This window comes from Opisthocomus hoazin, chromosome 7, assembly GCF_030867145.1.
Source record: "Opisthocomus hoazin isolate bOpiHoa1 chromosome 7, bOpiHoa1.hap1, whole genome shotgun sequence".
NCBI lineage: Eukaryota > Metazoa > Chordata > Aves > Opisthocomiformes > Opisthocomidae > Opisthocomus > Opisthocomus hoazin.
This window is the reverse complement of record NC_134420.1, coordinates 38,343,084-38,365,515: the sequence shown is the minus strand read 5'-3', so window position 1 is coordinate 38,365,515 and position 22,432 is coordinate 38,343,084. Positions and strand designations below refer to the sequence as shown.

Below are 22,432 nucleotides of genomic sequence, written 5' to 3'. Positions count from 1 at the left end.
CAGCCAGTCATGCCATCATGGAAAGCTATCAGATTGGTCAGGCATGATTTCCCCTTGGTGAATCCATGCTGACTACTCCTGATAACCTTCTTTTCCTCCACTTGCTTGTTGATGACCTCCAGGATAAGCTGCTCCATCACCTTTCCCGGGATGGAGGTGAGGCTGACCGGCCTGTAGTTCCCTGGGTCCTCCTTCTTGCCCTTTTTGAAGACTGGAGTGACATTGGCCTTTCTCCAGTCCTCGGGCACCTCTCCTGTCCTCCAGGACCTCTCAAAGATGATGGAGAGTGGCTCAGCAATGACATCTGCCAGCTCCCTCGGCACTCGTGGGTGCATTCCATCAGGGCCCATGGATTTGTGGATGTCCAGATCGCTTAAGCGATCCTTCACACAGTCCTCCTCGACCAAGGGAAAGTCATCCTCTCTGTAGGCTTCTTCTCTTACCTCCGGGGCCTGGGATTCCTGAGGTCCAGTCTTACCACTGAAGACTGAAGCAAAGAAGGCATTCAGTAGCTCTGCCTTCTCTGCATCCTGTGTCACCAGAACACCCTCCTCATTCAGCAGCGGCCCCACATTGTCCCTAGCCTTCCTTTTGCTGCTGATGTAGTTGAAGAAGCCCTTCTTGTTGTCCTTGACATCCCTTGCCAGATTCAATTCCAGGTGGGCCTTGGCCTTCCTCGTCGCATCCCTGCATGCTCTCACCACATTCCTGTACTCTTCCCAAGTGGCCTGCCCCTCTTTCCACATTCCGTGGACCTTTCTCTTCCACCTGATCTCCGCTAGAAGCTCCTTGTTTAACCATGCAGGTCTCCTGCCTCCTTTGCTCGATTTCTTTCTCAGGGGGATGCACCACTCCTGAGCATCGAGGAAGTGACATTTAAACAGCGACCAGCACTCTTGGACCCCCCTGCCTTCGAGAGCCCTGGGCCACGGGATTCCTCCCAGTAGCTCCCTGAAGAGGCCAAAGTTAGCCCTCCTGATGTGCAAGGTTTTGATCCTACTTATCGCCCTGCTTCCTCCACGCAGGATCCTGAACTCGACCATTTCATGGTCACTGCAGCCGAGTCTGCCTCCAACCTTCACATCCTCCACCAGTCCCTCCTTGTTTGTTAATACAAGGTCCAGCAGCGCACCTTTCCTTGTTGGTTCCTCCACCACTTGTATCAGAAAGTTATCATCGATGCTGTGTAGGAACCTCCTGGATTGCGCCTGCCTAGCTGTATGGTCTTCCCAGCAGATGTCAGGGTGGTTGAAGTCCCCCATGACGACCAGGGCCTGTGACTGTGAGGCTGCTTGCAGCTGGCTGTAGAAGGCCTCATCAACTTCCTCCTCCTGGTCAGATGGTCTGTAGCACACACCCACTGTAATGTCACCCTTATGAGCCTGTCCCTTAATTCTAAGCCACAAGCTCTCAACTCCTTCTTCATCTGTCCCCAGGCCAAGCTCAATGCATTCCAGTTGCTCCCTCACATACAGAGCAACTCCCCCACCTCTCCTTGTTGGTCTGTCTTTCCTAAAGAGTCTGTAGCCATCTATGACAGCATGCCAGTCATACGAGTTGTCCCACCACGTTTCTGTGATGGCGACCAAGTCGTAGCCGTCCTGCTGTATAATGGCTTCCAGCTCCTCCTGTTTATTGCCCATGCTACGTGCGTTGGTATAGACACACTTGAGCTGGGCCGTCGATCTCCCCTCTGACCCTGGCACGCCAAGCCTGGGCTCATCCCTAGTGAGATACATGAGTAGCATGTTGTCTGTCAAAGAGTGAAAGCGGCTGTGGAGTTTTACTTCGTACATTTCTTTGCAACAGTGATTTATAATCAGCAAGTGTCACAGTGTCACTGTAATCAGTCCTGTAAGGAGCATCAGCTTGATATGCCTGCTTGATTTACCGTAGGAAACAGGAGTTCTGAGTTTCTTTGTTTAACAGATACAGGGTTTTTTAAAAGTAATATACATTTCTTCATGGAAAGGATGTATTATCAAATAAAACTTTTCCATGGTGTTACAGAAGAATGTACTTTCAGAACAATTCCATATCAGTTTACACTAAAGGTAGCCATTCATGTGCAAGCACATGCTTGCATGTTTATGTGCAGCTGTGAGTAAAATATAAGCAAAGTGTGTATGCCTTTTTGAGGAAACAGCTTCTCCTTATTACAATCTACAGGTTTAATAACAAAGCTGATAAATTTTCTAAAACTGATTAGTTTTCAGTGTCATATAAATTTTATTTTATCATTTCATTTTCAGTACTGAGTATAATAGAGAATATAGAGATTTGGTAGATGTTGAATCAGTAGGTAACAAACTAAATCCAGGGTGTAATTTTCCAGCAAAATTTGCTTATTTTATATGTAAACATGCATGTCTGTATTTGGTGTATTGATGGTTTTGTGCTTCTTGATATGAAATGTGTGTGTCTGTTGTTGAATACAACGTCTGTATGGACCTAAATGTATTGTATGAATGACTATAATTCTTTATTCTGGGATATATATGCAAGATAAATGAGGAAGGAGTTTTATTAGCTGTTGGAATTTCTTTATTCTCAAATTCTGAGTTGAAAAACCAGTGAACTGAGTGGAAGCAAGGTCATGCCTACAATACATTGATTCACCTTGAGAATTTACTCACTTTGCAGCAATTGATTAATGAAAATAGATTTTGTTTATGTTTTGGCTTATTACTTAATCACAGGAAACTCAGTTTAAGTCCACCATCACTTTATTACGAAACCTGAGGAGGAAGATGCCTGAAGATCAAGACTAAATACTGTGTGGTAATGAACCACTGCAATGAGGTTCATTAAAAACTCTTTTTTAAAATTGCATAGTATGCTGCTTAGTGCTGTATTGCTGAAGGCTAGGAATCACAGTTTTCAGTTAAATAAATTGTTTAATGTTAGGTGTACTTTTATGAAAAGCCACATTCTATTTTGGTAACTTTTTCCATCTTAAAAGCAGAACGTAGTAAGTGACTCTCATTCAGAAATACCTTTGTTTCTTGGCCTATGCAGCCATTAGTATATAGTGCAAATTCAGACTGCAGCTTCAGCTCTGTCCGAAGCAAGTAGGAATTTATGTTTTCAGTACACACAGTTGTGTAGTCACCCACTTACAAAAAAAGAAATCAAATCTCCAAAACTGTCTTTTTTTCTTTTTTGCTAAAGTCATGCGTTTGTGTGAATAGTAATTAGTATTTAGTAATATCAATGTTTCACGTTATAGTGTTTCACGTTATAAACATTCATAGAACTGAGGTTGGAGTTACCTGGTCTGTGTCCTTTTGCTAAAGGACTGATGGATGAAGCCTAACCAGATCAGAAATTTCTGGACAGAAGGGGAGAATTTCCACTTCCTCTTCAATCATGTTAAAACTTGCTCTTTGCCTGTATTTGTGAATAGATATTCATTATGGTAGTACAAAATGGATCTCATGGTTAACTTAGTGTAATTACTGATGATGCTGCTGGTGGAAACCCGATATTAGTAATTGGCACTTAGAATGTGTGTACTTTTTGAGGAACAACAGCGAAGGCAGTTTCTTGTGAGAGGTCTAGTGGTATGCAAATATGTTATTTTTCTGTGTGCTAGGTGTTTTGATCAACTTGAAATTATTCTCCATTTGCTCAATGAAGCAAAGCACTGAAAAAGTTAGAGAATTTTCATACAGCTGTTGCATATTACAGTTTTGATCTGACAAGGTGTAACGTGTTGTGGAGAGAGAGGTGTGAATCTGTAACAATACCTCAGGCTGATCAGAACTTTGAAGTGGACTTTTTTCTAAATTAAGCACATTTCCATCAAGTGTCTCAGATGATCTAATTATTCCTTCTGTAGTGAGGGGCTGGATCATTGCTTACAGAGGGCCTTTCTAGCCTGTGATTCCATGCACTCTAAACCTGTCTCATTAAAAAAAAAAAAAAACACAACAAAAAACCCCACCAAAACTAGAAGGACTAGAACAAATATGGAAATGTCAGAGCTGCTAGATCAGAAAGAACGCATTTAAAATACTTACTAAATTTAAAACATTTAAATTCGTTAAATTCCTGCTTGACAAACTGGACCTCAAGGAAGTTGCATGGTTTTTTTTTTTCTTTTGCTTTGCATTTGGTTATCTTTGATAATTGGCCATGTATAACGTAACTAACAACTCATCACTTCTCATCACATGAGTCTCCACATCTCATTGGACTTGCAGGCTTCTCCTTGTCATATTAAAAAAGCTATATTTAAGTAAATGGATGAAATTCTGTATAAGACAAGTGAAGATCAAAGTTAAATGGCTCTAGCACCATGTGTTTTTAAAAACTAAGGGAAGAAGAAAATGAGTTTACCAGGAAAAAATTTTTAGAATACCAGAATTAGTGTGGGAAAAGACTCAAGAAAACAAGATACTGCTGCGACATGGTCTGCAGTTTCATTATAGGATAGCAACTCCATAAAACTCATTTCTGTTAGTGTCTTCAGGCCTCAACTAGAATGATCTTACTTCAGTAAGTACACTACAATACTGAGTCATCTTAACAGCGAGTCATTGTCTTATCTGCATTGTATAGATTCCATTAATTCCTTATGCTCAGTCCACCTGCACCGGAATGATGAACACTTTGGAACTCTGCTACAAAACATTCTGAAATACACTATTATTGCCACTTTTTATAAACTCTGTTAAAGTTGTTCATCCAATGTAGCAAATACATAGTTTATTAAATGTTGTAGCACAAATGAAAGGGTACATTGGAAATTTAGGGGAATAATGTGAAGCACTGATGTTGAACACTATTGAATACTTTAATGTAGTAGGGGGAATCAATGCAGTTTCAGCTGTATATAAGTAATTTAATGTAATTCACTGATAAGCACAAGCTAAGTGGCAAATCTCAATTTTATTCTAAATCATGGTATGTATAAATGTTTCAGTATTTTATTCTTTTTAAATCTCTGAAGTATGTATGTTCAAAGATTGATACAGGAACCAGATGATGAAAAATGTTTTAAATACCTTTATTTTTTGTCTTATACATGTTCTGATTTCACCCCCCAAATAGATATGCTTCTGATGGCAATTTTTAAAAATTTATGAACAGAGGGACATAGTAATCAGTCCTTAATTGTATTGTTTATATTTTGCAACTTATTACACTAAAGTTTAAAAACTAGAAATGTTTTTACTAATGAGTTTGAAAGCTGAGAGTTTCAGAGAATATTTTACAGAAATGGAAGCAGAAGCAGCAGAGGAAAAAGAAAATGAAATTGTTTAGCATTAATTAGCTAATTCTGTCTACCTTCTACTTGACTATACATCTTAGAATTGTTTATAAAAATTTCTTGAATTGCCATTCTGTACTGTTAAAAATGCTATTGATTGTTATGCAAAGCTAGGTAAGGAAAACACTGTCTGTAACTGCTGATTAGTGTGAAATATAATAGCTGTCCTTTTTAGAAGTAGTAAGGAGGCAGTGAAGTGTCACCTAAAAGATAGCTGTGTAAGTTGCACACACTTGTAAAATCACACAAGTGAAAAACCTGCTTTTGAATTCCCATTTTAAAGGGTGAAAATCACTTAGACACTCCAAGCTTTTATTTCAAGTGCGAGTAGCTGTGCTACTGTCATAGTATTGCAGTTGCATAAGGGGACTGGAAAAAGCAGTGCTGCTTTTAGAACATAATTGTTCAAGTGATCTCCGAGTTCAGTACAGGCAACTGTTGTGTATCTGCTTTGATAATAATAATTGACACCAGTATAACTTCATAGCTGGATGAGACACTGACATATCATATCGCTCTTGTTTTATCAGCTTCCGCCCCCTTAAAAACTTCTAAGGCAGTGTCTTTCGGTGAACGGTTACAGACCTGTATAAAAATAAGTTCTTCTACATGCTAGTCTGCAAGTGCTGTTTTTCTTGGTTAATGAACATATTTTGGAAAAGAAAATGGTTTTTAATTCTGTGTGTACCTTTGGCACAGTTGAACACTAAAAATAATCTGTTTTAGCTCGCTTATATCAGCTTTAGTATCACAAGTTGAGAGGTGAATAAGGGCTTGGCACTTTATAAGTAAGTGTGTCTTTGGCATTGCATTATGTAACAATTTGTAAAACAGCTTTCAGAATAATTAGGATAACTAAACAGTAGGGCTGTTTCATGTCACTTTTCCAGAGTGTTCTTATTCTTGGAATATGTCTTTTGAGGAGCAAGTTCTTATGACTTATTTGAACTGTCACGTGAAAAATCCCTCTTGGATCTTTTGTTGTACTCAGAGGTTTCTAAATTAAACAAGAACCATAGAAGTTAAGATCATACATTCAGAGGACTTGTGTTGAGGGCTTGCTGTGCTAATGAAGTAAATTTGTTTATATTTAGGTTACTGTTGTTTGCAAAATCACAGTAACTGGTTTTTACTGTAAACATTAAACATGTTTTACTGGGTAAAACTGAGTAACAGTGTACTTACAGTTTTCTGTGGCACCATAGCAAGCCACTGCTAAAGCAACAGAAGGACACAACACTTGTGAAGGCCCTAGGGACAGTATGTAGTCTTTGTCACTTTGATATAGTTTTGAATATAAAACTGTACATAAACATCTGTTTACATACACATCAAAAGAATCTTTGTGTATGTATGTGATTTCACTTACAGGATTATAATGTGTTCAACAGCTTCCATGTTCCAGGATTTCTTAGCGTTATAGTGTGTATATAGCTTCCAAATGTTTACTTTTTTTCTCTTCCTTCTTCTGTGACAGGATGACGAAGTAGTACTTCAGTGTGTTGCCAGTATTCACAAAGAACAAAGGAAGTTTTGCTTGGCAGCTGAGGGACTTGGGAATCGCCTGTGCTTTTTGGAACCAACATCAGAAGCTAAAGTAAGAAGTCGATACTCTCAACTGGTGTAACTGATCAGTGAATTTTAACCTACTTATTATCCACAAGCACATTTAATTATGGTTACTTTAATGTGATACCAGATGCACCTTTTGTAGGCTTTTCTTTCTGTGACCACAACATGAGATTTCATAGAGATTCTAAATATACTTTGAGGCATACCTGTTAACAGTCAAAAGCCACTATTCTTTAACTATTTAAAACAATTACTGTAACTGAAATACTTCATATTTTCAAGATTAAGTCTCCAGACTGTTATTAAGATGTTAGGTCATTAAAAAATGTATTCCTATTACTGCTGTAGGTTCAAATATCTTGATATACTGGATTGATAATTTTAGAAGCATTGTCACCTGTTAGTTACGGGCATTATGTGTTGCTTCTAACTGTGTTGATTAATCAAAAAGTTGAAAGTACAGGGAACAAAATTATTAAGTAATTGAAAAGTTTTAAAGATAATGGGTGGCAAATGGAAACAAGACACTAGAGAGATATGAAGAAAGAATAGAAGAAAACAGAGTAGTAAGGGAAGACTGAGAGGAGAGAGAAGAGATGAAACTTTAGACCTGTACTAGAGCAGAAAGTTAAAAATAAAGGCAGAAAAGGACCTTCTCCCTCTCTTCTGTGTTCTCTCTGCATCATTTTATTTTTCTTTGTTTTGTGTTTTAATTTCTTTTCTCATCTTCCTGACAATTTATTTCACCTTCTAATTTTTTTTTTTTTAGTGGGGTCTTTGTATCTTTTCTCTTGAAAAGTTGCCGCATGGTCTTATTTTTAGTCTAGGTATTACGACCATGTTACATCCACAGTGTGTGTTTATGCAATATGAGAGGTTCTTTTTCATATCTAAGGTGAAAAATTATGCTGCTTCTAAATTTGCATTTCTTTGCATTCCAGGAGTTCAGTCAGATAATTTATGTACAGTGTACATTTTACAAATCACCAATAATCTTTTCAGATGCTTAAGTAAAAGCAGTTAGTTTTCTCATATGCATTTTTAGCTATTGTCTTAATATCTTCAACAGTGATTGGAAATTTTTTATTAATTGACAGCTCAACTGCAGTGTGGTCTGTTTATTACTGATGATGACTATCTTAATCTGTAGGACAGCATGTTGCGCATCTTAGAAGAAAAAGAGCAATAGTGTGCGTTACTGTAGAAAGCCATAGATGTACTTTACATTTTGTAAGTGTCTTAGTAGCAGGTAATAGAAGCTATAGAAGCTTCTGAAGTTTGTTTAAAATTAAGAGGTTCAGAAAACTTGTAAAACTTGTATGCAACTGCTTTAAAAGAGCTTATCAAGGAGCTTTTTGAACTGCTGGTCTTGTCTCAGAATAGTGAAGAATTTTGGAGAGGTGTGTAAATACATCTGTTTGAAAAATAGGAAGTGTGGAAGGTTGATCTGGGTGGTTAGAGAGTACAATAGTTACCAGCAGCCCTTAGAGGTGAAACTTACTTTCATTTACACTTGGATAGAATTTTGGTTATGAAATGAGAAAGAAAAAACCAAAATGGCACACATCCAGTGGACTAAAAAATAGTTATTGAATAGATGTGTTTCTAATCAAATCCTACAGGGTTTTGTTCTCACTGCTATGGTCTTGAGTATTTTTGTCAATTAAGACATTATTTATATTAAACTATGCAATTTTTTCAGGTGATAAAAATGTTGGGGACCTGGCCATTGATGAAATCATGCCACACAGAGGAAGATCTGCAGTGCCATGTATATTAATAGAAAGTAGAGGTGTATTTCAGTGCTGCCAGTGTAAAGTCTAATAACTGAGCATGTAAATATGCTTACAAAATGGGAAACTATTCTTGTCCCCTGTAAGGCATGTGAAGGTCATGGTGGATGCTACACTGTCGTAAGTTGCCTGAGTGATGATGTGCTCAAGGAATCTAGCATAGTCTTTAGAGAAAGAAACTTGGTAGGAGACAGGAAGTTGTACTATCTCTGCAGATTTGGGGATTTTTTTTTTTTTTTTTGGTCTGTGTGGCAACGCTGCTGGAATATGGAGTACAGTCATGGCATTCAAATTCATAAGGATGTTGATAAAATGGAGATTGCTTCAGGAAGTGCTACGAGAAGCATGATTGGAGGAGGACATAGTCTGTTTGATTTTAAAAAAAAGGAAAGTATGGAGACTGCCCATAAGCTTCTAAAATGGGAACACTGATAACAGAAGTCCTTTTATTTTAGACAGTATAAGACTGTCCTTCTAAAATGGTACTGTTTACCTGAGATGGATTCCTTATCCCTTCCTTATCCCTGGAAATTACTTTATAAAGCTAGATTTCTGCTGTGTATTAAGAAGAAATTGCATTAAAGAAGATTCAAAGCATGTTTATCAACAGAAGTCCAGAGTAGAAAATCACAGTGATGCCTTCTACTACCTTCTCTTTTCCAGTCGACCACTTTACCAAAGCCAAAATCAATTGCAGTGCATGTAAGAGCTTCTTCATTCATTAAACTTTGGCAAAATATTGTTAAGAAATGCTTTTCCATTCAAGTAATTCTGAAAAATGTAAGATAGACAGGAAAAAATCTCAGTGTATCTGTTAATTCCTGAATGAAAAAGTGTGACTTCATTATTAACTTTTTAATCTGAGTTGTATGTAGTAGAAGTCAGAAGATAGAATTAGCTAAAAGGAAAGGAAGTCAAAGAAGAAAAGGTGTATTTCCTAAAAAAAGAAGTTCTTAGAAACTTAAAGAGGAAAAAACGGAGTTTCTATGGTTGACCATTAATTGTTTTGGTATTTTTTGTGCATGCTGAAGGAAATAACGATAATGAGATCCTTCTGTTCAAATTTTACTATAAATCCATAAGCAACTTGCATGTTATTTCTTTACAATTTATTAGTAAAAACTATTACAGTGTTGGTTTGCTAATAATTTGTATTATGGGAACTGGATTTTAAATGCATTTTTAAAAACACTTTTGCATTATTTCAGTAGTATGAAATTATGTTCCTACTGTCTATATGGCTTCTTTTTGATTATCAGAAGATTTTTGCCTAGATAATGGCTGATATTTAAAATGTAAGGCGAAAAATCTAATTAATTAGAGGTGAAAAATTATATTCTTCATACTAAACAAGAAATAGCGGAATTATTGAATGATGTGATCTAATTACATTACTTCATTGCCGTTTTCCTTGTTTTTAAGGTGATACTTCAGAAGATGATGTATTTCCAAGCTGATAGTCTAGTGCAACAAGTCTAACTTCTACTGACACCCAAGAAAAATATACCTCAAAAATAACTGCAGTGTACTAGCATCTCTTTTAGTAGCAAAACTATCTGGTAAACTTCAATGCTTGAAAGGAATTATAACTAATTAAGAGAAGATTTCTGTCCTAATGACAGAATGTAATAGTTTACAGGTCTGGTAAAAAATAAACCTAGTAAATCAGTAACCTGTACCAGCTTATGTCAGTTGTTTTTACACAGCAGACCAGTGGGCAAAGGTTTGGTTAGTAAGCATATCAGCTGCAAGAATTTAAGGATATGATAGTGCATGAGGAATCCAGAAGACTGAATTGCATTCAAAGTGTAATGTGGGAGCTGAGTTTTCCTATTGGCTATGTTATGGGCCTCTATTTTCCCCTAGGCAACCCAGCACAAACTTAGCGTAATTATATATATATGTTATATTTGCACAGCTATTATGTTTTAATAAATAATAATAATTGCATATTGAAATAGTAATAGGCTGACAAAATAGATGAGGATCAGGTTTGAACTTCAGTATAAAACTTATCTCGGTGCTCCCTCCCCTTCCACTTTGTGCTTGCCTGGCTGTGTTTCTTTGATGTAGAAAAATATCCTTGAAATCTTTTGATATGAAACTCTCTTCACCAGAATGTGCTTGTAACAATGTTTCAGCCAGCATTAACTGTGTGCATGGAGTCAAACTATTATCCACCTTTGGATTGTATGTAGAAGCCTGGTATTAGAAACTTCATTGCAGTTTACTCTTCACAGAATCAGAGAGTGGTTGAGGTTGGAAGGGACCTGCTCTAATCCTCTGCGCAAGCAGAGCAACCTAGAACAGGTTGCCCAGGACAATGACCAGGCGGCTTTTGAATATCTCCAAGGACGGAAACTCTACAACCTCTCTGGGCAACCTGTGCCAGTGCTCGGGCACCCTCAGAGTGAGAAAGCGTTTCCTGATGTTCAGACGGACCCTCCTGTGTTTCAGTTTATGCCCATTGGCTCTGGTCCTGTCACTGGGCACCACGGAGAAGAGCCAGGCTCTGTCTTCTTTGCACCGTTGCTTAAGGTATTCATACACATTGATCATCATCTCATCTCTTCCTCATATGAGAGATACTCCAGTCCCTTAATCTTCTTAGTGGCCATTTACTGGACTCTGTCCAGTAGCTTTATACTGCTTTTTTACCGGGGAGCCCAGATCTGGGCACAGTACTCCAGGTGTAGCCTTACCAGTGGTTATTCCTGTGGCTTTATTTTTTTCTTGCTGCAATTTGTTGTCCATTATAAGACACTGTGAGTGAAAATTAGACCAGTGTGTGTTACTGACTGGCTTAGGATGGGTAGCTCTTCTTCACTACTGATGACTAGCTATTCAACTACCTTTACAATGTTAATAAATAATATCAAATTCTGAAAATACTATATTTTATCAGTAAATCACAGTGTACCTTACAGGAGAAAATTTTTCTCCAAGGTCTCCCTTTTAAATGGAAAACTAAGGCAGATGAGAAGTCTGTGAAAATGGTGGTTTGCTGTTCTGTTCTGTACTTTCTGTAATGTATTTTGAACTGTTTGATAGAGAAAACCTACATATTGATAGACGTAATGTTTTAAAATTCATTACAAAGCGTGGCTCGTTTTCCTTGCTGTAGGTCTTCATTTTTTCTACAGCTGCTTATGTTGATCCTCTCTAGCTCCTGTGTAGCTTGTATGTTTCCTCATGTCACCTCTACTATTAGCTTTGACCTCGTTGTACTTCACCTGCTCTCTGCTCTTCCTCCAGAAATCGATTTAGATGAAATTAAAGTAATTTGACCTGGACTCCAATTCATTTCTGTGAGGAAATAGAGTTATATTATGACTCCGGTTTTTTGCACATCTAGTGAACATTTCCAGTTCAGTAGCTAGTTATATTTATCTTAACACCTCATTCAGAAAAATGAGGTATATTCAGTGTTATGAGTGTGGTGATGGAAAACTGGTAATTCTACGTGGAAGACCTGTTTGGAATGGAAATAATCTCAGAAATAAAGATTTTCTTCTTATAAAAAGAGCAGATGTCAGGGTAGAACTGTCAGTTGTTTCTTCAGATTTGCTTTGCAAATTTGTGTATGTTTCCTATATCAATCTTGTCTTTTTGTTTATCTTCCTGTACGTATGGAAAGACTGCATAGAGGTATGCTGGAAGAACTTTCAGAAACTGTCACTGACTTTGAAGAACCATTTACTCAAAACTCCTGCTTTCTTTTATCATATATCTTATGAGTCTACTTATTTGCTACACAAATTCACTTACACTAATGCTTGCTTGGCATATATTTAAATGCCTGTAAAATAAATACTTTATTCTCCACTTGAATTCTTTTCTTTGATGATTCTTGACAATGATGTTGTCTTGCTTCTGTATGTTCATTCCAACTTCCCATAGCCAGAAGGAGGATAAATACCTATGCCTATTGTTACTTTACAGCAGATTTCTAAAACTTTCTCTTAGTACCTGAACAGATTTTGTTTTTCGTTTCAGCATAAAGATTCTTGACATTAATATTTCCCCACCTACTACCTGTAGCTCTCATGTCTCAGTATTCTTGTTTCACTGAACATCCCACTTCTTGGCACTGTTCTTTTTTTTTTTTTTTTTTTGTGGTATTCCATTACAATACAACATTGCTCAGAACTGGAAAAAAAAAGCATAGATGAGCAGATGGTCCAAGATTTTATTAAACCGTTTTTATCTGTGTAATTATTAAGAGTGTAAAATGATCTGCCAAACAGATATTGTTGAATATCAAACTTCGGAAACAATGTTGTTTGCAAGAAGACCAGAAAGCAAATGAGCCTTGACAGACTCAATGGTTAATTTTTTAGTTATTTTTAATTTTTTTTTTTTACAAAAAGAAGCAATCTAGAGTAATTGAGGAGGTTAGTTGCTACTTAAGTAATGTACCATTCACATAAATTACCTTTTGTTGGTATTTCTCAGGTCAGTGGAATTTGAAAAATAATTTCTTGCCGTCCATCCGCAGAAATTGGATATGTGATAGCATGCATGTGTTAGCTTATTGTGTAACACTGCGAGTTTGAAAGAGGGGTTAGCTGCTGTAAGTCATGGGTGGAAAAACCATTAATTTCATAGTTCTCATCGTCGATATTCTTAGATAAAACTGGAAGCTCCATAGGCTATGAAAAAGAAGTGAAAAATTAATTTTGTTAACCTAAGGTGTACATTTTATACAAACTGACCAGGAGTACATTGTTTTAGAGTGTGTCTTTCCTTAATATAGCACTAAAGTTAAGAGCTGTTACAGTTTTCAAATCAAAATGCAGCCTGTGAGGCACAAGAGCAGTGGCCAGTGAAACAGATGGGTGTTCTTTTGTTCACTTAGTAAGTGTTGGATCGTACTGACTATGCCATATTCCGTTTGGAGTGGGATTAAGTGCCAGAGGTGTTCTGATGCTGATTAGAACTAGATTACCAGCTATGTTATTTTTTTCCCGGATAAAATTCCAGTTTAATTTCTGAATTTAAGTTTCATGTTGAAAATAGAAGGACGTTATAAAAATTGTTGTGTTTTTTTTAAATTCAAATGTACTTTAAGGATAGCATGGGTTAATAGAGACTCAAAATGTCAATAGAATGTGTGCTGCATAATCTGAAAGCTTCCACAGGCTGACAACAGAAAAATATCTAGGTTTTTTCTTTGGGACTTTTGGTTTTTTTGGGGTATTTTTGATAATAATGTGGCTTATTTGCCTGCTGGGTGCAATTAAAGGCAGTAAAGTAATGGGTGAAGTATTATTCAGAAGTTTTGTTTACGCGTCTCGTTCATTGGGAAGTAGAGACTTTTTAATGTTGTATAGATTTTTATGTTCATAGCACAAAAATATTCTAAAAAAATCTGTCCAGATTTAACTAACAAATAGGAGACAAAAAATCTAACCTAGTTTTGTTTGTAATTAATTTCACTGAGAAATTACATTATCTTCCTGTGTCTGGTTATATAAGAGGCCTTGAATGTAACCTGTTAAAGAGTAAACTTCCATTTACAATCCATGTACACATATGAGCATGTAAACGGATGCTACATACACACACGAACACACTCATATGCATGTATAATATGTGTTTATATAACAGAGTTTGTTCTGTGTGTGTATATGTACACAGATGCTGTTAATGAATGATAAAAAAATAATACCCCTTAGTAGAGATGACTGATGACAAGTATTACAGTTTAAGTTGTTCCTGTGGCAGTTAATGAAATAATCAGCTGCTTACTATTTACATTTATTTACATTATTTATTTAGTTGCATAAGAAAGATGCAAGAGTTCACCACAATAATCTATGTAATAACTATATATCTCTCTCTAACGTATGCCATTTCATTGTCAAGTCATTGGCCTAAAAGTCCTTTCCAAAATGTTTAAACACCTCCCCCCCCACAAAAAAAAAGAAAAAATTAGGGTCTATAGTAGGGATCAAAGGGTGTGAATTCTAAGACCGTACTTGGTTACCTTGCTGTAAGAACTTCAGCAAGTTTAGCAATCTCTTAATTGTATGATTTACCTTTTCACCAGCTTAAAACTTAGCACTGTCAAGAATTTTATTCCTTCCTGTCACACTGATTTAAAAAAGAAAAAGGAGCGCATATCTACTTTAAAGCTCACTCATAGCCATGAGCTGTATCTTAAATCACACAATACTGAATCATTGAGGTTGGAAAGGAACTGTGGAGATCATCAAGTCCAACCCCTCTGCTCAGATAGGGTTCAGCGAGAGCAGGTTGCTCAGGACGCTGTCCAGTCAGGGTTTGAATATCTCCAAGGGTGGAGACTCCAGAGCCTCTCTGGGCAACCTGTTCCAGTGTTTACCATGCTTACAGAAGAAAGGGGTTTTTTTCTTCATGTTTGGATTGAACTTCTTGTATTTCAATTTGTGTCTGGCTCTGTCTCCTTTTTACTCTCCTGTCACATATTACATACATTGACGATTCTCCTTGAGACTTTTTTTCTTGGACACATCAGTGCCAATGAATTGAAAAAAAGTCTGCTATTCTTGAAGTGAATGTAAGTTTCATGTTTCAAAACCAACAGTCGTATTGATCCAACAACTGAGAAGATCTCCTAAAAGTTCACAGTACTAGATTCTGAATCTTTTCCATTTAGTGACAGCTATAAATATGTTCAGAGTGTCAACCTTATACAGCAAGTAAGATCATACACCTCTTCTGTCAATGTCATTAGAGAACAAATACAATGTTCATGGTGTAATTCTAAAAGACAGGAAAGCAATAATATGTAAAGAAAAACTTTCTACTTTTGAACCCGAAGATGTTTTATTTTACTGTGAGGAATACAGCTCTAGGAAAACTAAAGTTACTGCATGGACAACACATGAAGAATGGATTTATATTATTTTCATAAAGGGAAATAACATGTCTCAAAAATAAATGAGTAAACAGATATGGATTTTAAAATACATGTGTGTTCAAACACACTTTTCATCCTGTTTCACCTGCTTTACTGATCTGTTCTTACGCTGTTTAATTTATTTTTACAGTATGTTCCTCCGGACCTTTGCATCTGTAATTTTGTCCTTGAACAGTCCCTATCTGTCAGAGCCCTTCAAGAAATGCTGACCAACACAGGTGATAATGCTAGTGAAGGGGTAAGTAAATATTAAAATTTCTCAATATGGGTTGTTCTCATTTCTTTCCTAGCTTCAGGATTTTCTAGGAGAGGAGCCTCATGTCATAGCAGATTCTTCAGTTTTCTTGTTTTCCTGCTACTATAATCATATCATTTCTCTTTAGCATTGAGGAGCAGGTGCAGTTAGTCTTTTGAAATATTTACAGAAACGCCATCTTCAGAGATCATTTATTACCATCTGTCCAGAGCTGGATGCTTAAGAAGGAGTAAACAACCTTTGCACTGAGTCTGGCTTTTGTGAACCTGAGGAGAGTATATGAGATAGGTTTTGTCTGAAACATAAATCATTGCCATAAAAGCATTTTTGTATTATAGTACTATTTATTAAGGGGGAAAGCAAAATATTTTTTTCATCATGTCAATATCCCATCTCATTTCACTAAGCTAAGAAAGTGTTTCAGGTATTTGGATTTAATTTGATTTATCCTCACATGAAATTAACAGTCCTAGCAATGAAACAAAGTGAAAAAAAATAATTTATTTTAGTTCAGATATAAAAATAAAATTTTTTTTTTGTACTACTGTAATTAAACTGTTTCAGTATAATTTCAAGTTATTTAATCTCTGGTAACAAGCAAGAACTGTTGTATAGAAGTAGTTATTTCAGAATTCTCTTCTTTGGGTTTCTTAATCTTTTACTGTATTAGCACAAGCATACTTGCTGGAATGCTTACAGTACAATGTAAAGTGACTTTGCAGTAAAGTGAAATGTTGTAACTATGCTTGCATTTCATATTACTAAAGTTTCAATTAAATTATCACTTCAAATCTAAGATATACTAAGAATGACCGAAAGAGGACTTCCGCACTGGAGTGATCAGGATGCCAAAAAACCCCTGTGCACTTTATTATACATTAATTTTTATTGACAAAGTTATTTAAGAACTGTATTTTTCATAGAACTTCTAAGCTAATTATTTGGCAAAAGGTGATGGTGTTATAAGGAAAAATTAAGCCAAATCCAAACCCCAGGTACAGATTTGCCTGTTTTGTCAATGATCTGCATGAACAATGATCATTTTTCAATGATCAGCTGAACCTCATTGCTAGTTGTTGAGATGAGACGGACTTACCTCTCATCTATGCACTAATACTTCTGGTTGCTGTTGCATCTATGAAATCTTTAAGTAGATAATTTAGGTAAGTTGTCTAGTTCTATGTACTTAGGTAGAGCTTTTGTTTCTCTGAAAGTGAATGAAATTGACCTATGATCTCCTCTCTGTTGGTAACTGCTCTGTTATATTCACGTGTATAACTTTTAGCAATTTAAAATAAAATGTGACTTCATCTTTATTGTTTTCTTCTATTCAGTGAACAACTGAAATCTGAAAAAAAGTGGATATGCTACTTCCTAATGTATGGGGTGGAGTATTAGTAACAAATTAATATAAAATAAGACATTGCAATGTTTATTTGTTATGACAGATTCTGTAATTGCTTTCTGGCACCATGAAACCATGAAACTTGTGTCAATAAAAACTGCCTGCGTTTCACTCTCACTTAGAGTTAAATTTGGTAATAGTCACATGTATGTCTCTTAAGGTTGACTAAACTCTTAAATTTTTTGCGTGCAACCTCAGTGCATTGATGTTTACAATACCTCTCAGATTTTGCTGCCTGACCAGATCAGCATGCTATTATCTTCTGTGATGCTGTGCTTTAACTGATTTCCCAGCATAGTCCAAAAGCCTGAGTGGAAGACTTATCTTAATTTGATTGCTTTGACTCCAATTCTCCAACTTCAGCTGAACTGAATTTAATTTAACTTTTATTGTCTTACAAACAGAGCATGATAAAACTGTGGTTTTACTTATTTTTAAGAGACTGAATGGCAACTAATTATGATGCAAAGACTCTGCAGAGCTAGATAGTCTGTCAGTTTTCATATTTATTTTATGTAGAAGTAGAAAACTCGTATTTTCTTTGAGCTGTAATTTCTTTTTATTGTACTTACACACAGAATTAAGACTCTGTCACATTAAGTAAAAAGAAAAATAGTTGTCTGAGGAAGAAATCAAACATAAAAATACAAGTAATCTCAGTATTATTTAAAGAAATTTACTTAAAGATAACTTTTTACTATAATATTTTTTTGGTCGAGTAGAAATTTGTGCTGAAATTGTTTCATGATGAGAGATTTCTTTTGATTTCTTTCTGGGATTCTTATACTGTGCGTGCAGTTTTAGTGTTTTCTTCCTTTCTTAGTACAATACTAGAAAATAAAATAGAATAATATATGGGAGAAGGGGAATTTTATGATTTAAGTAAATACCATAGAATCATAGAATCCTTAAGGTTGGAAGGAGTCCAACTGTCAACCCATCACCACCATGCCTACTATACCCATCACCACCATGCCATCATAGAGGGACAATCAAAAGGGTCTTTTATTTACTTGAGTCTAATTTTTTGAATGTCATATCCATCTGTGCAGAAGCGATCCATTCAAATGTGTATTATTTTTCTAAAGGTGAAAATGTCTATAGAATAAATTTTTGATATTTTTTTCTCTAGAATTATAAATTACCGTTCATTGTGCAGTCTTTTCATTGTTGTGCAACAATTCACCATTTTAAAACACTTTTCAATTTTATCTATTTGTAAATTAGGTGCACTACCTAAGCATTTGTTGCCTAACAGTGAGTCTTGTTTTTCAGAGGAAATCTAAGTATAACTCCGGCTGTGACTGGCTGCTCAATGATTGCTTATTGAAACTTTTAATAGATTGTATGCTCTAGGCAAGAAGGAAGAGAAAAAAATTGTTTTTGAAAACATTCTTATTTTTTAAAAAGGTCAAAAATAAATGTGGTCAAATATGTATCGTAATTTATAAAATGTTCACCTGAAATCAAATAATTTGCCCAAGCTTTATGTCATCTCAAAGCAAATAGCACTAATGACATGTTTTCATGCAGCTCAGTAAGTATTAAATGACTCAAAACTAAGATTTTTTTTTTATCTGAATAACGTGGCAGCAGAATTTAAATTTTAAAAACTGAGGAGAAAGAGTGAAAATTTTAAATTTTAAAAACTGAGGAGAAAGAGTGAAACTTTACAGTTTTATGCTTTCATGATTTTATAATGCCATCTTCAGTACCTACCTTTCGTTCTATTAAAGAATACTAATTTTCTGTAAGCTTTTTCTGTTTTACTTATGTGTGGAAATCATATCAGTTCAATTAGGAGATATGTATATTCATGACATGTAGCACCAAGGTGTATAAACCATATTCATATAGAAATATATGTATGCACACACAGAGAGAGCATTCTTACTGCCTGTTTTGTTCTCCTTTATTCCTCTAAATAAGGCACAGTTCAGCAGGCTAAAACAATGAGACACATTTTGTATTATTATCAGCGGATAGTGGCCGTAAGTCCGTAGGAGTTCAGTTTAGGATAAACTACAGAAAGTGTCTTAAAATGCCCTGAGGTGTTGTATACATTGTGAACACTGCCTAGTATATGTGGTGGAATAAAGTAATTTCTAAGGAGAAATTTTCTTAGTTGTTGAGAGAATTGTTGCTGATTCACGCGTTTAATACTCAAAACTTCAGTGACAGTAGTCCAGCAGGCCTCCATCAGTTTGTTGTTTCAAATGCATGAAACCAATGATTTTATTATTTTATTTGCTATTTTAAAAAATTCTTTCTTAGTACAGTATTAAACTGTGGTAGTGATACATCAGCATAAATAGCCAATAGAGTAACTTTGAATATTGTGAAATTCTTGAATACCTCTCAGGAATTAACTGTTCTGTACAAAATCGGGAAAGCATCTAAATAGAGTATAGGCTAAATGATATAGCCATGAAATTATTGGATACAAATTTTGGCCTTTACCATAGTAAACAAATATTATTATAGTTTATAAATCAAAATCCACTAAATATTTTCTATCTTTTTTTATATCTTACAATCTAAGAGAGGAAGATGATAGTGACGGTTGGACTTGAGGATCTTAGAGGTCTTTTCCAACCTTAATGATTCTATGATTCTCTGAAATAACAAATATGGATTCTATTTCAAAAATATGTCAGCTTGAAAAGATAAAGGGAAATAAATTAATATCTGATGATCACTCATTATTTTAATTCTATATTATTTTGTCATTCTGGTAGCTATCTTTCTCGTTTAGATTGCACGGGGATGAGATACGTGCCGTGGAAAGACTGTATTATGCATACTCAGAAGGACTTCAGTATTTCAGTTAATGTTTACTTATGCTGATATTTGATTCACAGGTGTTAAATTCTTCCTCCCTTTTGACTTTTTGGAAAGTAGAAGAACCTTTATTCTTCTCTGTAACTTAGCAACAGGATAACCACAACCTACTGGCTTATTCTGCACTCCAGATTTTTAACTGACCCGTGTCATGGCAGAGCTCAGAGAAGCTGGAGTTCTGCTCTGTCACCTCCAATCTTGCAATGTCAGCCTTTGCATACATGATTTTCAGACATCATTGTTAATGACCTCATGTTTTCCACTGTTTTCTCCAGTTTAAAGTGTAATTTTTTATTTTTGCAGTTACATTGCTTTCTAGAAAATGGAACTCTTGAAAAAAGCGTTTTTTTAGGGAAAGTAAGATTGATTTAAACATCTCTAGGACTCCTAAGCAATAACACATTTTTTTAGCATTTCCAGAATATTCACCCAAAAACTTAGCGAAAACATTTGATCTGAGATTAGTAGTAATATATGAATATTTTTATTTGGGATTGGCGGTAGAGGAAAAATAATCTCTTCAGAAAAAATGATCATGCTGTTGCTCTGGGGGAGCGGACAATAAAAATGCAGTCTGTTGTGCAATATTTATGTCAAAACTACCTTGCCCTGTATTTATTTTGAAGCTGGGTACCATCCATTGGGGAAATTGTAATAGGAACATAGCAGTTCCTGTAAATAGCAAGGATGAAATAAAAAATGAAAGCTTGAACGATAATGAAAGAAACTTTCTTTCTAGACCACAAGGATTTGTTACAGGCAGAGAAGGCGGACTCTGAATTAGCTTCTGTCAACAAGCTATTGGTAAAATGAATGAGTTAATTTTTAAGTTACAATTAACTGATTATGTTTTGAAACATGTCATAAGTACAAATCAAATATTTTGTATTATGAGGCACTGTCTTTAGCACTATGAAAGCAAATTGATACAGTAATAAATAATTTCTAAAATAGATTTCAGGAAAAGCTATTTTTAAGGTGAATTATACAAAATGCTCTCTTTAGTAGTCGTTATATATGTAGAGAAAAACGACAGCATGAAATGGAGCAATGCACATCTTAAAATGTTCATTTACATTCAGTTCTCAATACAAAGGCATTGCTAAGAATAGAATTTGGCCTCATAGGATTAACATTAATCTTTTGTTGGTTCTACTGGTCTATCATTCCATTGAATGGCTTGCTTTCCATATTAAATTTAGTCTGGAATAGAGTTCTGCTCTTAGTTTCAGATTTTTCCAGAAGAAGAACGTAGCTTATTTGATTTTTGGGGTTTTGTTGTTGTTGTTTCTTATAAGTGATTCACGTAAAAGCCTCCAGTAAAAAAAAATAGCATGAGGTGTTTCGTTGCTTGTTGTCAGTATTCGTATATTTGCTACAAACTGACTACATGTAATTTTATTCTGACAACCTGTCTGTTATTACAGTTGATTTTGCTGTTAAGGTTTTCCTTGTTGATTAAAAAAGAGTTGTAATTTATAAAAGAAGTAGTATATACACTGTTACATTATGTTTTTCTGATTTTCTTCCCCAAGTGGTGATAAGTTCCTGCACGATATATTTTTAAAGCATTTTTTTATGGATGATATATTTTGGAGGAGCCCTTGGAATCTTTTGATTTGTTGTTTCTCATAAGCTCTTTATAATCATATCTAAAAGTATGCTGTGTTCTCTGAATGACCAGCAATAACTGCTTTATATTAGTCTCCAATTTTTTGCGATAATCTAACACATTTTCTGTGTGGGTCCAAAAATCATTACCCAAGAGTTTGTTTTTTTTCAGTTTGCTACTGAGTGTACTGAGAAATTTTACATAATTATATGGATCATATTGTTAAAGAGATTATCCATAGTATCCATATAATTCTGAGAAAGTTCTCAATATAATTTACTACATAAAATTATGTAAGACTGTCAACTATCTGTTAACAGCCTTAAGCTCCAGCACAACCAGGTCGCAAATCCCTATTTTTTAATATCTTTATTATTAGCTAGGAATACTGAAGTAGGATTTGGGGGGTTTTTTGTAACTTGTTATCAGGATCCTGATGTTAGACCTTTTATTATTACCCAAGACTTACCGGGTGCCAATGTTATGATCTGGACTGAGAGAAAAAATGAATGTTGCCCACCATAGTATAAGTAGTATTAACATTAATCATGATACCCATTATTCTGCAAAATTTGGAGCTCAACTCTCCTAAAAAGGTGCTTCATACAATCTGGGATTGAGGATGAAAAAAAAAAAAAAAAATATCTTTGTTTCAGTGGAAAGCACTACACTAAATCAACAATTTAATTTCTTGGTTGTGTTTAATTTATTTAAGTTTGAATAGACTTGTTATTTATAAGCAACTAGGAAATAAGATGGTAGATGCAGAAAAAG

The 22,432-nt window shown here is 35.4% G+C and overlaps 1 protein-coding gene across 5 annotated transcripts in view; it reads left to right on the top strand.

Moving 5' to 3' along the window:
• Positions 1–22,432, top strand: part of RYR3 (ryanodine receptor 3) — a 246,915-nt gene that overhangs the window by 43,870 nt on the left and 180,613 nt on the right. For all 5 annotated transcript variants that reach the window (XM_075426096.1, XM_075426095.1, XM_075426093.1 and 2 more), the window contains exons 2-3: positions 6,753–6,872; positions 15,675–15,782. In XM_075426096.1, coding sequence (XP_075282211.1) covers positions 6,753–6,872; positions 15,675–15,782 — 228 coding nt within the window. The remainder of the gene's footprint in view (positions 1–6,752; positions 6,873–15,674; positions 15,783–22,432) is intronic.